Source organism: Mauremys mutica, chromosome 7, assembly GCF_020497125.1.
Source record: "Mauremys mutica isolate MM-2020 ecotype Southern chromosome 7, ASM2049712v1, whole genome shotgun sequence".
Classification (NCBI taxonomy): Eukaryota; Metazoa; Chordata; order Testudines; family Geoemydidae; genus Mauremys; species Mauremys mutica.
The window spans coordinates 107,152,182-107,171,154 of NC_059078.1; the positions used below are offsets into that span (position 1 = coordinate 107,152,182).

The following is an 18,973-nucleotide window of genomic DNA, read 5'->3' on the forward strand; positions in this document are numbered from 1 at the left end:
AAACAACCTGTAAATCATGCTAGTCCTGAGACCCTTCATAATGCCTCATCAAGAGTCTCGTTGACTCATCTGACATCATCAATGATATCCAAACACAGTGGGAGGAGTTCAAGAGCATTATTCACAAGGCATGTGAGAGTCGACTGGCTACTCCATTCACCGCCATCAGGATTGGTTTGATGAGAACAACAAGGAAATTCTAGCACTTATTCATAAGACAAGAAGCACATTTTGCACCTGGAAAAATGAACTATCTAACCAGCATAAATGAGACTTATCGGCTTAAAGCTGTTCAAAGAACATTATGTGACATCAAGAACCAGTGGGGGCAAACAAAGGCTGTGGAGATCCAGAGCTTTGCCAATCAGCCTGATACGAGAAGTTTTGTTTTTGTTTTTTGTTTTGTTTTTAAAGCGACGAAAGACATCTATGGGCCAAGCTAAAGCAGCACAACCCCTCTGCGATCCCAGGACAGCTCCACCCTTCCTAAGGATGATGTAGCCCTCAAGCTATGTTGGAAGAAGCACTTCAAGACTACTTAACCACGAATCTGAAGTCTCAGCTACCACCATTGAGTCCATTCCTCAGCATTCTGTAATAGAATCTCTTGCTTGCCCCCCATCTCCTGAGGAAGTTTGGCATGCCATCATTCAGACTAGAAACAACAAGGCACCAGGCCCAAATGGCATCCCGTTGGAAGTCTTCAAAGCTGGCGTAACAGCACTTGTGCGAAAACTTCATCAACTTATTAGAATTTGGGTTAATGAAGACATTTCATCCGACCTAAAGAATTCCTAAAAATGGTCTCAATATTGGCAAGGGGACAAGTCAATGTGTGGGAATTACTGAGGCACTGCCTTCCTCTCCGACATGATTTTTGTTGCATGACCGATCCAAGAGCAGTGTAGAGAACACCACCAGCCATTGTTTATGGCATTTATTGACCTAAGGTCTTTGATTTCATTAATCATGCAACATTATGGAAGGTGCTGTCTAGATTCGGTTGTCCATTAAGTGCATTCATGTTCTCAGGCTATTTCATGATGGGATGACCGCCACCATCTTCTGTAATGGGTTGGAGATGGACTCGTTCACCATCCATACTGGTGTTAAGCAGGGCTGTGTTAGCGGCCTAACCATTTCTTCCATCTATTTTGAAGTGATCTTGATGCTTATTCGTGACCGCCTTTCTTTTGGGATTGGGATTGTGTATTGCATGGACAGCCAGCTCTTGAACCTACGGAATCTTCATTCTAAAACTAAAGTCACTAGGACTGTTATTACCGACCTTCACTATGCTGACAACTGTGCCATCCTTGTGCACAGCAAGGCTGACTTACAATCCACCCTAGATCTTTTCTTAGGTGCCTATCATAGCCTGGGGTATGTTAGGGATAAGTCTCCCCCGTCTCCCACTAATTGTCAATGGTGATGAACTCCTGGAAAGCACTGAAAATTTCCCTTACCTTGGTAGCCACCTCTCCCAGACAGCCAATCTTGATGTGGAGATCGAACATTGGATCCTTTGTGCCAGCACATCCTTTGGAAAGTAGCTTCATCATGTCTTTATTGACAGAGGTCATCATATGGAAACTAAGATCCTGGTCTACAATGCTGTAGTCATCCCCACTCTTCTTTATGGGTGTGAGACATGAGTGACATACTGAACCCATCTTAAGCATCTGCAGTGCTAGCACCAGCTCTGTCTTAGGAAGATTCTCCATATCAGATAGGAAGATTGTCACACTAATGCCAGCATTCTCTCTGCAGCTAACATCACCACTGTTGAGGTGAAGATTATGAAATATCAACTTTGCTGGGCTGGCCATTGTGTGCAGATGGCTGATCCTCATCTTCCGAAGCAAGTCCTCTTTTTCTCAACTTAGTCATGGTAAGACCACCCATGGGGGAACAGAGGAAATGCTACAAGAACACCTGAAAATATATTTTAAGAAGGGAGGCATTGATCACGAATTGGGAAGAGGTGGCTGGCAATAGACTGAAATGGTGTTGCATCATACATCAAGCCTCCTTCCATTCTGAAGAGAACTGCCTTGTTCAAGAGGCTGAGAAACAGCAGAGGAAGAAGGAAATTGTACAGAATCCCAGCCAACAGTTGTGCTCTGTCCAAGGAACCACCCATCATATATGTGGAAAAACCTGTTGAACACGGATTGGACTCAAGAGCCATCTTAAGTTTCACCAATGACACCTCCTCCCCCACCCCAATCTTCCCCACAGACATCATCCTCGTATCGAGTGATAGGCGACAATGACAATATACACACAACCGTCTTCTAGAATACTCACTGATCAGCACTTTAATTTTCATTCTTGTAGAACATGTCTCTGTCTCAGTACTCTATGTTTTCATATTTACCTCACAGTGTGTAACACTCAAATCACTACTTTTCTGATGGCTTCTTAAGGAAAGCCATCAAGTAGCAGGGATTCTATCCAATTACCCAGAAGAAAATTTAAAGATAGTTTTTCTTCAGTGTATACATGGTGAACAATTTTTATTTCCAACTAAAAACCAGGACATCTTTTTTAATAATGTCACTGGAAGGAAGGAAATGAAATTAAGAAAAGATTTTTTGCAACTGAAGGAATCAGAACGAAGTACAGGCAGGGGAGGATTTGTATTGGGAGCAGGTGATGGCAAATGTTTCTCTCTGCCTATTCCCTCCTTATCTCCTGCCCCCAACAATTTCTTCCAGCCTCTCCATCCAGTCTGTCTTCTTAGCAAGTTCTTCTTTCCCTTCCATTTCAAATGTATATGCATCCAGGTACCTCTTCAATAGACCATGCTGAACAACTTACTTGCCTGTCTTTCCATAGAACTAGGCACATGCTAAGGTAGAGTAGAGTGCTGTACATTCCAAATCCCCCAGGATTATCTGAGACATTATTTAGAATGCTCTGACTCTACAACATTGCAGCACAAACAATATGTCAGCTAGGTTATCAAGGTGCACATCAAAAGGTCTGCATGGTGCCAAATAAGTTTATCAAAGTAGTACAAAGTGGGACAGAGGCAGAGACAGAGTCACATCGGCAAGGTCAGGTAGCTGATGTTCACAGTCAATATGCTTCTCAATCCACACTTTTTTAATTGAAAACAATTCAATTTTAGTTTCACTGTAATCTCCATAGGCTACTATATACTAAAGCACACTTACTCGCTTCATTCTGATGTGCTTTTACACCCACTGAAAGGACAGTTATATGTTGGGAATGGAATGTGAAATGCTGAGATTGTTTAGGCTTCTGGGACGAGCCGATTACGCTGGGAACTGTGTGTAAAGGGCTGGCCTTGAGCGGCCAGCTAATTGTAAATAGGATGATAAGTCAAACAGGTGTTAGGATGATAATTACCCTATGGGGTTACAGCTGCGGCTGTGTTAATTTTGTTAACCAATTAGCAACTGCTTGCTTGCCTGCTTCAAGAGTATAAAGATGTATGCTGGAGAGAAATAAAGGACTTTGCTGCCAATCAAACTGACTGAAGAGCTTTGTTCATATACGCCTGCGATGCAACAGTTATACTGATAGACACTCAGCTGAGAAAAGTAGAGCTTGCCACCACTTTCATGGTTTGGGTTTGAGCCCAAAGTTTATCAAAGTCATTTTACAATATCTATATTCTTTATCCCTACACAAAATAAAATTTATCAAAAAATGTTTTGTTCAAATTTTTTCCCAAAGAATTTTTGACTTGACTAAATGAAAAAGATTCTCCCCATCATACTTGCCCTCTTCCTTTTAAAAGGTTAAAAAGGAAAATAGATGGGGGGGAGGATGGGAGAAAAAAGAATAAAGCCTTTTTTATTGTCAAAAACCAGATTTTTCTCCATTTTTTCCATCAAAATAGGATACATTTTGTACAAAAGCTCCATTCCATTTTTCAAAACAATTTGCATAAAAAGGTTTCCCAGTTCTAATAAATTGTAATCTGTGATAAACAGCAACCCATCCAAACCTCGAATTAGCTGGCACGTTTATTTGTCAAAGTGCTCAGTGTGCTGTACAGCAGAACTTGAACACAGTACACTTAAACCATTTTGAAAAGAGAGAGGCTCTAACAAAAAAAACAGAAAAGGAAAGTTATAAATAAGGCCACAACAGTGATTAAATCAAATCCATCTTTGGAAATGTCTTAAGAAGCCCTTAAAATGGAAAGGGATGAGCTGAGTGTGACAAGCTAGCAGTGTTCACCTCAATCACTCCACCCTATAATCAGATGTTGATTCCACTTGGAAACAGCTAGGTGGGAGGTGGTGTCTGATTTTCTTACCAAGGGATATAATGGAGCTGGGAGGAAAAAAGATCTATGGTGTGGGCTGAGCAACTCAGAAAAAGAAACCAAGGAGCAGCTTAGCCTAAGGTCAGGGGCTTCAGCTAAACTTTAACTCCTGGAAGGGAAAGAGACTGGACTCCACTGAGTATGTGAACTGTGCTCATTGAAGTATTTGAGCAAGGCAACTTGTTGCACCAAAGACAAGAGAATTCCATTCCCCACTACAGCAAAAACATGATGCCTTGCTCATGTTTTTATGTAAGATGAGACAACAGGACTCTTAAAAGCCAAGTGACATCAAGCAGAAACCAACATTTCAAAATAATTATTCAGAATTTATGTCCATGGAAAACATTTCTTTTAGTCTCAAAATGAGACAAAGTTGACATTGCAAAATTTTAATTTGGAAATGTTGAAATATTTCATTTACAAAGTTTTGCTCAAACTCTCCCCCCCCCACACACACACACAAGTCAACATTCCCAATCATATTTTGTGTTGTTGAAACGATTTGAAATGCTTAGACCAGTGGTTCCCAAACTTGTTCCACCGCTTGTGCAGGGAAAGCCCCTGGCGGGCTTGGCCGGTTTGTTTACCTGCCGTGTCCGCAGGTTCGGCCGATCACAGCTTCCAGTGGTCACGGTTCGCTGCTCCAGGCCAATGGGAGCTTCTGGAAGCAGCGGCCAGCATGTCCCTCAGCCCGCGCCGCTTCCAGCAGCTCCCATTGGCCTGGAGCGGCGAACCACGGCCAGTGGGAGCTGCGATTGGCCAAACCTGCGCACGCGGCAGGTAAACAAACCAGCCCAGCCCGCCAGGGGCTTTCCCTGCACAAGCGGCAGAACAAGTTTTATGAACCATTGGCTTAGAGCATTAAACCGTATTTCCCCACTGGGGTACATTGTCTCCTGGGAGCTGTCGTTTGAGAGCCTGATGCCCAACTTACTTTCTTGTCTGATACTCTGATTCAGGTTGAACGAATCCTAAATCAAATATTTTTTTTTCATGTCAAATAGAAATTAATCAAACTTTTCCCTGTAGAAACTTCAATTTTATAGAACTGCATTTTCCGCTGGAAAATCATTGCAATAGAAAATTCCCAACCAGCTCTAATAATTAGTGAAGGATGGATGTTACTAGGTCTATAACCAAGACTCTTGTGAATTTGAGTCTTGGTATCTCAAACAACATTTCCCCACATTAATTTTTTTTTTTTAAAAGCAGCTGAATTTAACATTCTCTCTCTCTCTCTCACACACACACACACACACACACACACACACACACAGAAAATACAGTCATTTGTATTCATGCCCACTGCACCCAGAACATGTTCATAAACTTCTATTTCCACGTATGTTTGTTAGGAAGAAAAGGTCCTCTTTAACAGCTCTATTTCTTAACAGGTTTGTATTTTAAAAGGACCTCACTGCATATGATTTTACAAGGAAATTGTCAGTTAAGCACAACATCATCTTTTCCGGCCTGAAGGAGAATAGCAACAAGATGAATTCCATGCAATTTTCTGTTAAGTAGATGATTATATGGAAATGAGAAAGTGTGATCCCAGTGCCTCAAGGTGAACAAGATAGATATCCTTGACAGAAAGAGTTTAACTTAGAAGAAATAATTGAACTTACATTGTTTCAACCATTCCAGAATCCTGTCTTAGCCAGCTAACAAACTACCTTAGAAATACCTAGGTCTTCCAATTTAAGAAAAAGCATGTGAATTTTAGAATCCTGATGTAGTTACGAAGCAAATGCCACTTCCATTCTAAGTCTGTATTTTCTCTAGCTTATGAAGAATAAACAAACTATTTTTAATTTAACAATTCAAATGTCTCACAAATATGATCCTCATTAAAGAACATTGCTTTGCTAAGTGAGAGGGAAAATTGGTTGGTAAATAAAGTTAATTACAAAGAAAATCAACTGTGTATGTACTATTTTCCTTATAGATTTGAGTGCACAGAGTGTAATTACATTAATACATTCCAAGGCCAGAACGGACCACTATGATTATCTAGTCTGACCTCCTGTATAACTCAGGCCATAGAACTGTCCCCAAAATTATTCCTAGAGCATCTTTTAGAAAACATCCAATCTTGATTTAAAAATAATCTGTGATGGAGAGTCCATCACAACCTCAGGGAATTATTCCAACAGTTAATTATGCTCTTTGTTAAAATTGTACACCTTATTTCCCATTTGATTTTGTCTAGATTCAACTTCCAGCCATTGAATCATGCTATCCCTTTCTGTGAGACTGAAGAGCCCAATATTAAATGTGTTCCCGATGTCTACACAGCAAAGAAAAGCTTGTGGCTGGCCTGTGCCAGCCGACTCAGGCTCACAGGGCTCAGGCTGTGAGGCTGTTTCACTGCTGTGTAGACTTCTGGGCTTACGCTGGAGCCCAGGCTCTAGGACCCTGTGAGGTGGGACAGTCCCAGAGCTCAGGCTCCAGCCTCAGCCCAGAGATCTACACAGCAATGAAACAGCTCCACAGTCCAGGCTCCACAAGCCTGAGTCGGCTGGCATAGGCCAGCTGCAGGTTTTTCTTTGTTGTGTAGACATACCCATAGATTGTAGTAAAGTCATCCCTTAACTTTCTCTTGTTAAACTAAATAGAATGAGCTCCTTGAGTCTATCACTATAAAGCATGTTTTCTAATCCTTTAGTCATTCTCTTGGCTCTTCTCTGAATCCTCTGAAATTTATCAACCTCTTTCTTGAATTGTGGATACCAGAACTGGACACAGTTTTCCAGAAGCAGCGGCACCAGCATCAAATATAGGAGTAACATAATCTCTCTACTCCAACTCAAAAGTCATGTTTACACACCCAAAACTTACAATACCCCTTTTGGCCATAGTGTCACACTGGGAACTCATGTACAGCTGATTATTCACAACCCCCAAATCTTTTTCAGAGTCACTGCTTCCCAGGATAGAGTCCTCCATCCTGTAAGTACGTTCTTTGTTCCTAGATGTATACATTTACCCATATTAAAATGCATATTGTTTGCTTGAGCCCAGCTTACCCAGCAATCCACATTGCTTTGTATCTGTTACCTGTACTCTTCACTATTTATCGCTTCCCCAATTTTTATCTCATCAGCAAACTTTATGATTATATGTTTCTTTCCAGGTCATTAATAAAAATGTTAAATAGTGTAGGGCCAAGAACTGATCCCTGCAAGACCCCACTAGACACACAGACAATTGATGATGATTCCCTGTTTACAGTTACATTTTGAGACCTATCAGTCAGTTTTTAATCCACTGAATGTGTGCCGTGCTAATTTTTTATATCATTCTATTTTTTTAAATGAAAATGTCATGTGGTTCCAAGTCAAACACCTTACAGAAGTTTACTACATCAACATTATTGCCTTTATAAACTAAATTTATAATCTTATAAAAAAAATGAGACGTTACTTTGACACGATCTATTTTCCATAAACCCATGTTGATTAGTATTCATTATATTACTCTCCTTTAATTCTTTATTAATCAAGTCCCATATCAGCCACTCAGTTATCCTGCCTGGGATCAATGTCAGAAGGACCAGCCTACTATTACCAGGGTCATCCCACTTACCCTTTATTACTATTGGCTCACCTTTAGCTTTCTTCCTGTCTTCTGGAACGTCCCTGCTGTTCCACGACTTATTGAAAAAAATCAACATTAATGGTCCAACAAGCTCTTCCCCCAGCTTTTTTAAAAGCTTGGGTGCAAGGTATCCAGAACTGCTATTTAACATCCTCCTGAGCTGATAGTTAAGGCTAAGATTTTGTCACGGAAGCCATAGAATCCATGACTTCCAGAGAGCTCTGTGACATTTTCCACTTCAGGACTAAGGCATTGGGGCTGGAGCTGTCAGCCAGAGGGAGCCCCATGCAGCTCCCAGCTACATTGGGCAGGGAGGGGGACTCCGGAGCCTCAGCATTTTGTCACAGTTATTTTTAGTAAAAGTGAGGGACAGGTCACAGGCTTTCATGAATTTTTGTTTATTGCTTGTGACCTGTCCATGACTTTCACTAAAAAGAACTGTAACAGAAGTTTAACCTTAATGATAGTGCAGTAGAAAATGTGTTATATTATATGACTATATTTGTTTTTCCCAAATACAAAAAAGAAAAACATTTATTGAACACTTCTGCCTTTTGATAATTGTAGCCTTTCCATTTAGTAATGGACCAGTACTAGTGTTAGGATTCTTTTTGTTCCTAAGACACTTTTAAAAACTCCTTCTTATTGTCCTTAACTCTGCTGGCCATAGATTTCTCCCTGTGTCTTTTTGTTTCCCCTATCAATTTTCTACAGTTCTTAGCTTCTGATTTATATTTATTTTCAATGCTTCCTTTTTTCCATTTGTTAGGGTTTGGGTTTTTTAGTAGCCTTCTTCCTCAGTTGTGGCTTTTTGGTAATTTAATAAAGTGTTCTTAAATAATTCCTAACTCTCAATCACATTTTTTCTGCCTCCCAACCCCCACAGCAAGCTATAGGTAGAGTCACTAGAAATCCATGCTAAAAATCTCATGAGCATTCTCTCCATACTTCTGAAATCTTAAGAAAACTGCACACTACAATGTTGAGAAAATGAAGTTAATTCAACACAAAGCTTTATTTTAGCATGGATTTCTAGTGGCTCTGCCTGTAGCTTGCTGTGGGAGTTGGGAGTCATGGATATAGGGCGGAGAGAGAATACTGCCCTCCAAATATGGTATTAGAAACAGCTGAATTTTGGAAAGCAACTGATCTAAATATATAGCAGTTCATTAAGGTCTTTCCTTCAGCAGAAATACGGTACAGCTTAAAAAGCCACACAACTGATTTAATTGCACTTCAGGCATATTAAGTAAAAATGTGTTCAAAACATAGAACTAAGTTTTGGCCGGGTATTTGGCAGCTTGGAGCATGTTTCTAGTACATGCCACTCTTCCCCGTCTTCCTTGCCCTTTGCCCCATAGCACATCGTTAATCACTAGGCCAGAAACAGTGCATGCTATGTCTATGAAAATTATTCTTTGATTTTCGTAGTTAATCCATAATCCAACACTGAGTGCAAATAGCTGAAGCTCAAGATAGACAGATGCTTTGGTTGTCCTAGTTTAGAATTCTTTTCTCAAGTTGCACACAGATGGGAGCACTTGTTTACACTCAGTTATACATTAAGATGGTAGCTTGTGTATTCAGAATGTGGAATTACCATCAGATTAATGCACATGTCCAGTGAAAATGTTAAAAAGTTAGCATTTTATTGTAAATGCTCTATGTCCCGTTTAAATCCATATTCAGACAACAATGCCACATGCCTTCTGAACTAGATTACAACAGCTGGCACTTATGTGCTGTAGCCTTTATGGCCTTTATTGATTCATCAGTACATATTTTTAAATGTCAAATCTATAATAAGAATGTTAAATATGTAATCCCTAGAGTGGAAGATTAAATCTGAATTCTTCAATAATGCTGGAAAAATCCTGTTTCACGCGGACCTTTAAGTGTTATGGGACTATTTGAAAGTTAGTGGCTTCTAAAATTCTCTTTAAAAGGAAAATTTACATGTCATCAGAGAAAGATACAAGGCCATCACACTGACAGACAACAAGACAGAACACAAGCAATTAATAAAACACAGTGGTTCCCCTGGAAAGTAATGCTGGCATAGTACATATAACTACCATATGAAGAAAGCAAAGTTTATGAAATGTGTGATGTTGTGACTAAATTTTGAACCTGGTGGATTAAAAGTTAACTTTAATAGGTTCTTGCAAGTATTACTGATGCAATTCAGTTAACACTTTAAGATAGCTCTTCTCCTTCACAGATCTCAAAAGTCCTTCAGAAAGGAGGATGCGTTAAGACCAATAGTCCCAGTTTACAGATAATGAAACTGAGCCACAAAGAGGTTACAATTTGCCATATTATAATTATTTGTATTAGCATAGTGCCTAGGAGCCTTGTTCATGGACCAGGACCTCATTGTGCTAGGCACTGTAAGAACACAACAGGAAGACCATCCCTGCACCCAAAAGATTAGATTCTAACTAGTCCTACTTTAACTAATAATGGCAGAGAACAGAGGTCACCTGACTCTCAGGTCCAGTCTCTACCTTCTAGATCACACTGATTGATTAGCAAAATCTAAATAAAAACATGGTTAATTTCTTTTGGACTGGAAAAAGTATCTTTTAAGCACTTCAGTCAATCCAGTGGACAAGCCCAGAGGCTATACAGAAGCAGGGGAGTCGTGACAGATTGGATAAGCTATTTAGAGGATGACTTCCAAAGAAATGGAAGAGTTAAACAGGCTCAGAGAGGAGAAAGCAAATGTCCATTTTGAGACTACATGCTGTGAGAATGTCTCTTGTGGAGCACCATGAATTCTCAAAAGGATTATTAAGAGTTGTGAATCCCTCTTCGTGTTAGAATTAGACCTATAGAGTAGCTTGAGTGATATGGCTATAGATGAGTATTTAATATCCTTTGGATTTTCTCTTTAATAACCTATTTGACATTAAAGCTCTAATTTAAGAAAACCAAAAGTCATTTCTATAGTTATGGGGGAGGTTTTTTTGAGAGTGTTGTTTTTAATTTGTCTGTCAGGGAAGTAGAGGAAAGGAGGTCTCTGTCCACAATGGGCATAATTAGAACCCTGGAAGGTGCAGAGAGGTTATAAAAGAATAAAGATTGACACTAAAATAATTTAATGGAGTTCCATTACTATTGGTCTTTTAAAATATTTTTGGGAGGATGGAAGGCACATAATGCAACCACCAAAATGACAGCATTCTTTTAAGTAAATTCTAAGTACTTCAAATGATTACCTATAAGAAATAAACACCTCCATTCGCTGACTAAATATTTCCCCATTTAATGTAACCAGATAGGAGTTTTGCAGGTAAACAGCCTGTATATTACATTGTAATTTTCTCAAGTTAGCTTGACTGCATCAATAATTAATGGTTTCTCTTTGTAAAAGTTTTATACAGTAACAGCCTTGTTATCCGGCATGTTGGGGAAATGGGAAGTGCTGGTAAGTAAAAACTTGGGTTAACTAAGGCCTGGTCTACACTATGCGTTTAAACCGGTTTAAGGAGCGTAAAACCAATTTAACGCCACACCCGTCCACACTAAGAGGCCCTTTATATCGATATAAAGGGCTCTTTAAACCGGTTTCTGTACTCCTCCCTAACGAGAGGAGTAGCACTAGTATCGGAATTACCATATCAGATTAGGGTTAGTGAGGCCGCAGATCGACGGTATTGGCCTCCGGGTGGTATCCCACAGTGCACCACTGACTGCTCTGGACAGCAATCTGAACTTCGATGCAGTGGCCAGGTAGACAGGAAAAGCCCCACGAACTTTTGAATATTTCCGGTTTACCCAGTGTGGAGCTTCCGATCAGCACGGGTGGCGATGCAGTCCGAAATCAAAATAAAAAAAGAGCTCCAGCATGGACCATGCGGATGTGATCGCAGTAAGGGCAGGCAAATCTGTTCTATCAGCGCTCCGTTACAGAAGACGAAATTCAAAATCATTTTTAAAAAATCTCCACACAGACGCCATAGCAGGGACTCAGCGCACTGCTGCGTGACAAGTGTAACGGAAAGCCAAAGAACCAAATGGACGCTCATGGAGGGGGGGACTGGAGCGGGGACTGGAGGACTCAAGCAATCCCACAGTGCCTGCAGTCTCCGAAAAGCATTTGCATTCTTGGCTGAGCTCCAAATGCTTCTAGGGTCAAACACAGTGTCCGCGGTGGTTCAGGGCATAGCTCGGCAATTTACACCCCCCCCCCCAGAAATGAAAGGGAAAACAATCCTCTCTTGACTCTTTTACATGTCACCCTATCTTTACTGAATGCTGCAGATAGACGCGATGCTGCAGCAGTCAACACCAACATCCTTGCTTCCCCCCCACCCCCCGCCATGGGTGGCTGATGGTATAATATGGCTGATATCCATCGTCATCATCAGCCTATTGGCACATGGGGCAGTGCAAAAGGACTGGTAACCATGCTGACTAGCATTCAGTGAGGTCTATCATGGGCGCCTGTGTAAAAAGCTCCTGATTTTTCCTGGTAGATGGTGCAGTATGGCTGGTAACTGTCTTCATCATAGCAACAGGGGGCTGAGCTGACAGATTAAATTGTCCCTGGACTAGCAGCGGGATGCTGGGCTCCTCTCCTCCACACTGCTTAATGTCCTGTCTGGACTATCATAGCAGCTGGAGGCTGCCTTCCACTCATTTCTCACTAACAAGTCACTGGGTCTTATTCCTGCATTCTTTATTACTTCATCACACAAGTGGGGGGACACTGCTACGGTAGCCCAGGAAGGCAGGGGGAAGAACGGAATCAACAGGTGGGGTTGTTGCAGGAGCACCCTCTGTGAATAGCATACAGCTCATAATTTCTGCTGGATCTGACACAGAGCAGCTGTGATCTCTGGTTCTATGATACAGTGGTTCTCTAGTACACTTGCCCATATTCTAGGCAGGACTGATTCTATTTTTAAGATACTAAAAAGGAGGAATTGACTCAGGGAGTCATTCCTAATTTTGGCTTTTGCGCCCCTGGCTGATCTCAGCCAGGGGCACTTATGACAGCAGCAAATGGTGCAGTGCAAAATGACTGGTAACCATGATCATCTTATTACCAATTTATGTTATGGTAGATGGTACAGTATGGCTAGTAACCATCTCTGCTGTCATGCAAAAGCAAAAGCATGCTGCTGTGTAGCGCTGCTGAATCGCCTCTGTCAGCGGCATCTAGTACACATATGGTGACAGTCACAAAAGGCAAAACAGGCTCCATGATTGCCATGCTATGGCATCTGCCAGGGCAATCCAGGGAAAGAAGGCGCGAAATGCTTGTCTGCCGTTGCTTTCCCAGAGAAAGGAGTGACTGACGACATTTACCCAGAACCACCCGCGACAATGATTTTTGCCCCATCAGGCACTGGGATCTCAACCCGGAAATTCCAAGGGGCGGGGGAGGCTGCGGGAACTATGGGATAGCTACGGAATAGCTACCCACAGTGCAACGCACCAGAAGTCGATGCTAGCCTCGGACCGTGGACGCACACCACCGATTTAATGTGTTTAGTGTGGCCGCGCACACTCGATTTTATACAATCTGTTTTGCTAAACCGGTTTATGTAAAATCGGAATAATCCCGTATGTAGACGTACCCTCAGAGAGAGGGAGGTTGGGTGCAGGAGGGGGCTCAGGGCAGGGGATTGGAGCATGGGAGGAGGGTGTGGTGTGCTGGATCCAGGCGGAGCTCACCTCGGGCTAATTCCTGCAAGCGGTGACATGTCCCTGCTGCTCCTAGGTGGAGGCGTGGCTAGGCAGCTCTATGCGCTGCCTCCGCCCGCAGGCGCTGCCCCCGCAGCTCCCAGCTGGCAATGGGAGCTGCGGAGCCAGCGCTCGGGATGGGGAAGGGGCAGGGGTATAGAGTCATCTAGCCACGCCTCTGCCTAGGAGCAGCAGCAGGGACATGTCACTGCTTGCGGAGAATGGCCCAAGGTGAGCGCTGCCCGGATCCGGCACCCTGCACTTCCTGCCGCGCCCCAACCCCCTGCCCTGAACCCCCTCCCACACTCACACTCCCACAGCTCATGCCCCACACCTTCTCCCACACTCCGAACCCCTTGTGGCTGTTCCTCCACCTAGGAGCAGCAGGGACATTTAGCCACTTCCGGGGAGCCACGCGGAGCGAAGTAGGGAGCCTGCCAGCCCCACACCAACCGGACTATAAACCAGACTTGCAATGAAGATCAGAAATGCCGGTTTATAGATCTTTCTGACTGGTAAAGTGCCGGATAATACAGCATTTACTGTAGTATGAATTCCATATCAACTAATATTTTATCATTCCTAGTATTACTAAGTAAAGGGAACAAAGTTGATTATTCTGGAAAACAGAGATATAGAAGATTTGAAAAGCAACACAAAATCCACTGACAGTTTATACTATTTTATGTCACTATATATATATATAACACATAAAATGTAGAGTTTTTCAAAAAATGTTTATGTAGCACAAAATACATAAATAGGCACCGAATAAAAACTTTTTTTTCTATTTAAAAATCTATTATGCATGTAAGAAATTTTCCCATAAAGCAGAAGGCAATTATAAGAAACACACACAAAAAAGAAGACAGATATTCTACTTTTTCCATGAATTTCACAGATCCTCCTAGAATATGATTGCTTCCTGGTATGAAAGGGACATTCAGAGAAGTCTGCCATGCATTTCACAACAATATTAGATGGAAGTTAGACACAGGGCAGGTAGGTAAGGGAAATACTATGAAAGCTACCTTTTTGCTGATTTTTGAGGTCATCACCGTAACAAACCTTCAGTGCCCTCCTCCCCATACAGGCAAAATTCCAAAAGAAAATGTTACCATCTAAATAGTACAAATTAATAGCTTACACAATTATTATAAAAGATTATACACGTGCAATGCTTGCTAGTGAAACCTCTGTGGTTTACTGAAATTTCTAAGGCGGCTGTACAGAAAAGTAGTTAAAACACCATTGCTATGTCTTGTAATTGTACAGTAATGAGGCAATTTAAAATGATAACTCAGCATTTTGGTGACTTTTACATAATTTGGTTTGCTCAGAGTTTTCTGTAGAAATGTTCATAGAAGTATAGCTGAACTGAATCATTACATTCCCTCCCTTAATGATTAAATAAAATTTCTTCATAATTTCCAAAATTCCCTCATCTTCATGTCGCAAACTTAAAAAAGCTGAAGAACACTAATTTTGGACAGTGTTATTTCCTATGGACGCTTAGATTTTTATAATCAACATTAAAATGGAAAAAACAAAACTAAAGCTTTGGTTACAATGAACAGCAATGATAGAGGGCACAAAAAGGATAAAACAACCACTTGTAATGATGTCATGTTCTTATCTTTGTAGGCTTTCATATCGGACTGGTCAAGACACAGCTAATTGTGACACATGCAGGAACAGTGCATGTATTATCTATAGGTAGGTTAAAAATTCTAATATTCCCACTTTTTATTGAGTGAAAGTAATGATTTTATCCACCAATGCAAGATCAAATGTTAGTCACTATTATAAATTGCTATTTCAATGAGAAGAAAGGAGAAATAAAAGACCAGGAAATTAATCTTTATTTCACTATAAAATTCAATGAATAAAATATTTTTAATATAAAAACTAAAATACGGGACATGCATATAGTCCATGAATTAAGCACGTTCTTTCCACCTCTGCTTTGCAAGTTTAACTGGCTGTTTTATGCAACACGCTATGACCTGGAGGGTTTTAGTGTAATTTTGCATTTTGCATCATTGTGAAGAAAACTTATACAATCTTACAGCACTACTCTTGTTCAGGAAAAATAACCAGAAGTCCTAGAGAAGACCCTGAATGTAGTGGAACAGGTGCAATTGCACTGCACTTGAGGAGGGAGCAGGAAGGGTTTCTGGCACCTATGTGCCACACAGCTAATCTTCATGGGAGGCTTCTCTGGAGCTGCCATAGAAAGAGCCATGGCAGCAGAGAGAATGGGATCTGGCCATTGGATATGAAGGCACCTATATTAGTGACCATTACCCCTGTGGAGTAGGCAGGGGAAGCTGCAGCATACTCCATTTACACAGGCTGTAAGGTCTACCTACAAAATTACTTCAGATCTTAAAATCAAACCAGTACAAAAAGAGAGTGGAGTTTCCACTACTCTCAGATATCAACCTAAGCATCACCTAAAATTAAACAAAGCAAACAAAAACTTTACCTAGTAGCAATCACTTGAAATATTATTTTTTCCAAACTGAAGCCCTTAATGGATTAATGCAAACATCATATTATTTATCAGGATTGCCATCACCAAAGAGTAGCAGTTAATGTTCCATGGAGATCATTAACAAGCAAACTTTCTGCAAAGAAGGCTATATGAAAGTCTACACATTCTGCACAAAATCTATTAAATTTGCATTGCAATGCATGTTTTATGTAGTTTTTCAGAAAAAAATCCTGCACTTCTAGTTGTTGCCACTTCAGATTGACTTCTAAAATGAATAATTCTATATTAAATGCATCATTTATGAACCTTTTGTGTAAGTATTACGATCATTCTTAACCATCATTTATTTCTTAGGTTTATTATTTACAAGTAAAACTGGATTAACAATGTACCCCCTCTGATGTCAAACTGTACCAAGCATTAATACTGCTGGGTTTCATTTTAATATTGCTGAGGGTATATAGTATTTTCTGTACTATGTGCTGCAGCAAAATATTTTAGAATAGCTTTTCATAGCTGTCATGCATTAGGATTGGGGAAGTAGTATTGGACAGAACTTATAGCACAGATCATAATCAGACAGATATGCACTACATGTGGAAAAATGACACTTCCATCAACAAGCATTCTGTACTACAGATCAAATACACAGAAGTCCGTATTAAAGCATATGGGCTATATCTTGCTTGCCTAACTTAAATAGCACCACTAACTTCATTAGGATGAACCACGGCCTTCTGCATACACATGTGCGTGGTTAACAATGATGCTATTCACATGCTTCAAGTTAAGCATTGGGTTATTTTCAGGATCACAACCAGTTTGAATAAAGTAAGCAGGATTTTGTAGCATCAGAGCAACTGATAGACAGTGACAACATTTGGCTATGAAATGAACAGCTTTCTTTACCGGAGCCTTTAACATGAGATGAGAGTTCTGCAACAGCAAGAAAGTTTCCAAATTTATTGTAACACTAGATTTTTAATCACTAGAGAGAAATCAGTGTGCACAAGTTGTAAACATTCATTTCATACTACTTCAAAGAGAAGTTTTATGATGCTAAACGTTAAATTGTGGAAGATCGTTTGAATTTACTGGATACATAGCTCAATTTCTGCAGACTATCATATCGCTTTGCTGAACAGCTTAAATCCAGTCTATTCTGTAATGAAGTGCTCCAACAATCAATGAGTGTGACAGGGCTATGTCATGACTTTTATAAGGTATTTTATACTGACAACCCAGTTATTGTCATCCCACTGCAGAGAAGGCTACACAAAACCATTGGATGTCTTCATGTATTGCAAGTAACATGAAAAACATTATGTCTCAGAATTAAATTATCAACCTATCAAGAACTCCTTTTCTGTCTCCTGTCGAGGAGATGCTTATGAAAATTATTTCAGGGATTCAGGGAACTGTGTTCACAAGAAAATGTGCAACAAGCCTATTAATTACGAGCTAGCTTTTTACACCCCTTACTCAGCCATGCAGGGAAATGATGACTCACACACCTCATTTCTCTACATAGTCCTGCTCAGACTGTGACACTGTGACCCACACACGGGGGGGAGGAACTGGGGCTATTTACTCAATGCTCCCTCCCTGCAAACAAGTAAATGAAAAGTGGACAGAGCAGATGTCCCCAACTCCACCTCCTCTGCTCAGCACCCACCTATGATCACAAACATGGAGACAGGAGGGTGGTGAGGATGTTGCTGTATGAAGTGGGGTAAAGCAAATTAGGTATTCCTCCTCTAAGCAAGGGGGGAAGAAGAGGAAAAAGTATAACAGACACAGCCACAATTTGCTCTCAGCTCAGCTCTGGAGGCTGGGCAGCTATGCACCTCCCCTTTCTCAAAGCAGATTGCAAAATTAAAATCTAGCCTTAAATGACAAAGAGCTCTGGTTTTGTTTTACCTGTTATAAAAATAAGAAAAATTAAGAGAACGGATACAATGTTTATTTCCAATAGACAGTTCCAGCCACTTGGTACTTCCATTTCACATGCAACTAAGAACCATAATCACATACATAATATAGTAGTGTAGGATAACTAATACTATTGCACACAATAGTTTAGTCAGTGTATTATCTACTAGAGTTAACAAGCTTCCAATCCTTCAGACAGAAAGTTTGTAGAAGCGGCATCTCTGATACAAGAAATATGGGACATTAAGATGTTTATGGAGCAAGGGTTTGAAGAACAAAATGACAGGTTAATTATCCTAGAAGTAGACTCCATATGTAAGGGCCTATGCAGCTCCCATTATAATAAATGGATGTCATTCTGCTAACTTCAGTGGGAGCTGTATCAGGACTAGATGTGCAAGTTTATCCTTCTACACTGCACATCTATCGTAAGTATCTATATTGCTGTACAATATACCGTAATAGTTTTACCATTGAAGTTAGCTAAATCACACAGCCCCTCCCTTTCACTTTACACCCATTATATTTATTATAATTTATAGGAAATGAATATAGAAATTTACTTTAAAATGGTTCACTATAGGTGGTTCTGGTAACCCTATCTAAAGCTTGATGCTTCCCATTATAAGACTCTGCTTTCAGTTGCTTATAAGTTTGCCTAATTTCAGTCATTTGGGATGAAATTTTTAATGACAGGCAGCTGTCTCAGATTAAAAGTTTCAGCAAAAATGCTTCACCTGTTTCAGAGAACAAGATTAGGGAAAAATATGCTGGCTGTGCAAGAAGATTAGGAGGGGAAGACTGAGATCGAATGAGTAGCCCAAGGAAAAAAGGGGGAAGCAAAGTGGCTAGGCAAGGAGATTGAGATTTGGATCTGTTGGGAGGAGGGAAAAACAGGGACTCAGATAAAGAGCTGGTGGGGGGAAAAGGACTGAGATATA

At 40.7% G+C, this 18,973-nt stretch overlaps 2 protein-coding genes across 7 annotated transcripts in view; one reads left to right on the forward strand and one right to left on the reverse strand.

The window, feature by feature from the left end:
- Positions 1–18,973, reverse strand: part of DOCK1 (dedicator of cytokinesis 1) — a 561,291-nt gene that overhangs the window by 345,597 nt on the left and 196,721 nt on the right. The window lies entirely within an intron of this gene.
- INSYN2A (inhibitory synaptic factor 2A) overlaps positions 1–18,973 on the forward strand; it is a 79,791-nt gene that overhangs the window by 40,170 nt on the left and 20,648 nt on the right. For 3 of the 5 annotated variants that reach the window (XM_045023409.1, XM_045023411.1, XM_045023412.1), the window contains exon 3: positions 15,248–15,319. The exons of 1 other annotated variant lie outside the window; for it this stretch is intronic. In XM_045023409.1, coding sequence (XP_044879344.1) covers positions 15,248–15,319 — 72 coding nt within the window. Of the gene's footprint in view, positions 1–5,703; positions 5,951–15,247; positions 15,320–18,973 lie in introns of those variants that run through there. One more of the 5 variants, XM_045023413.1, reaches the window with a different exon arrangement.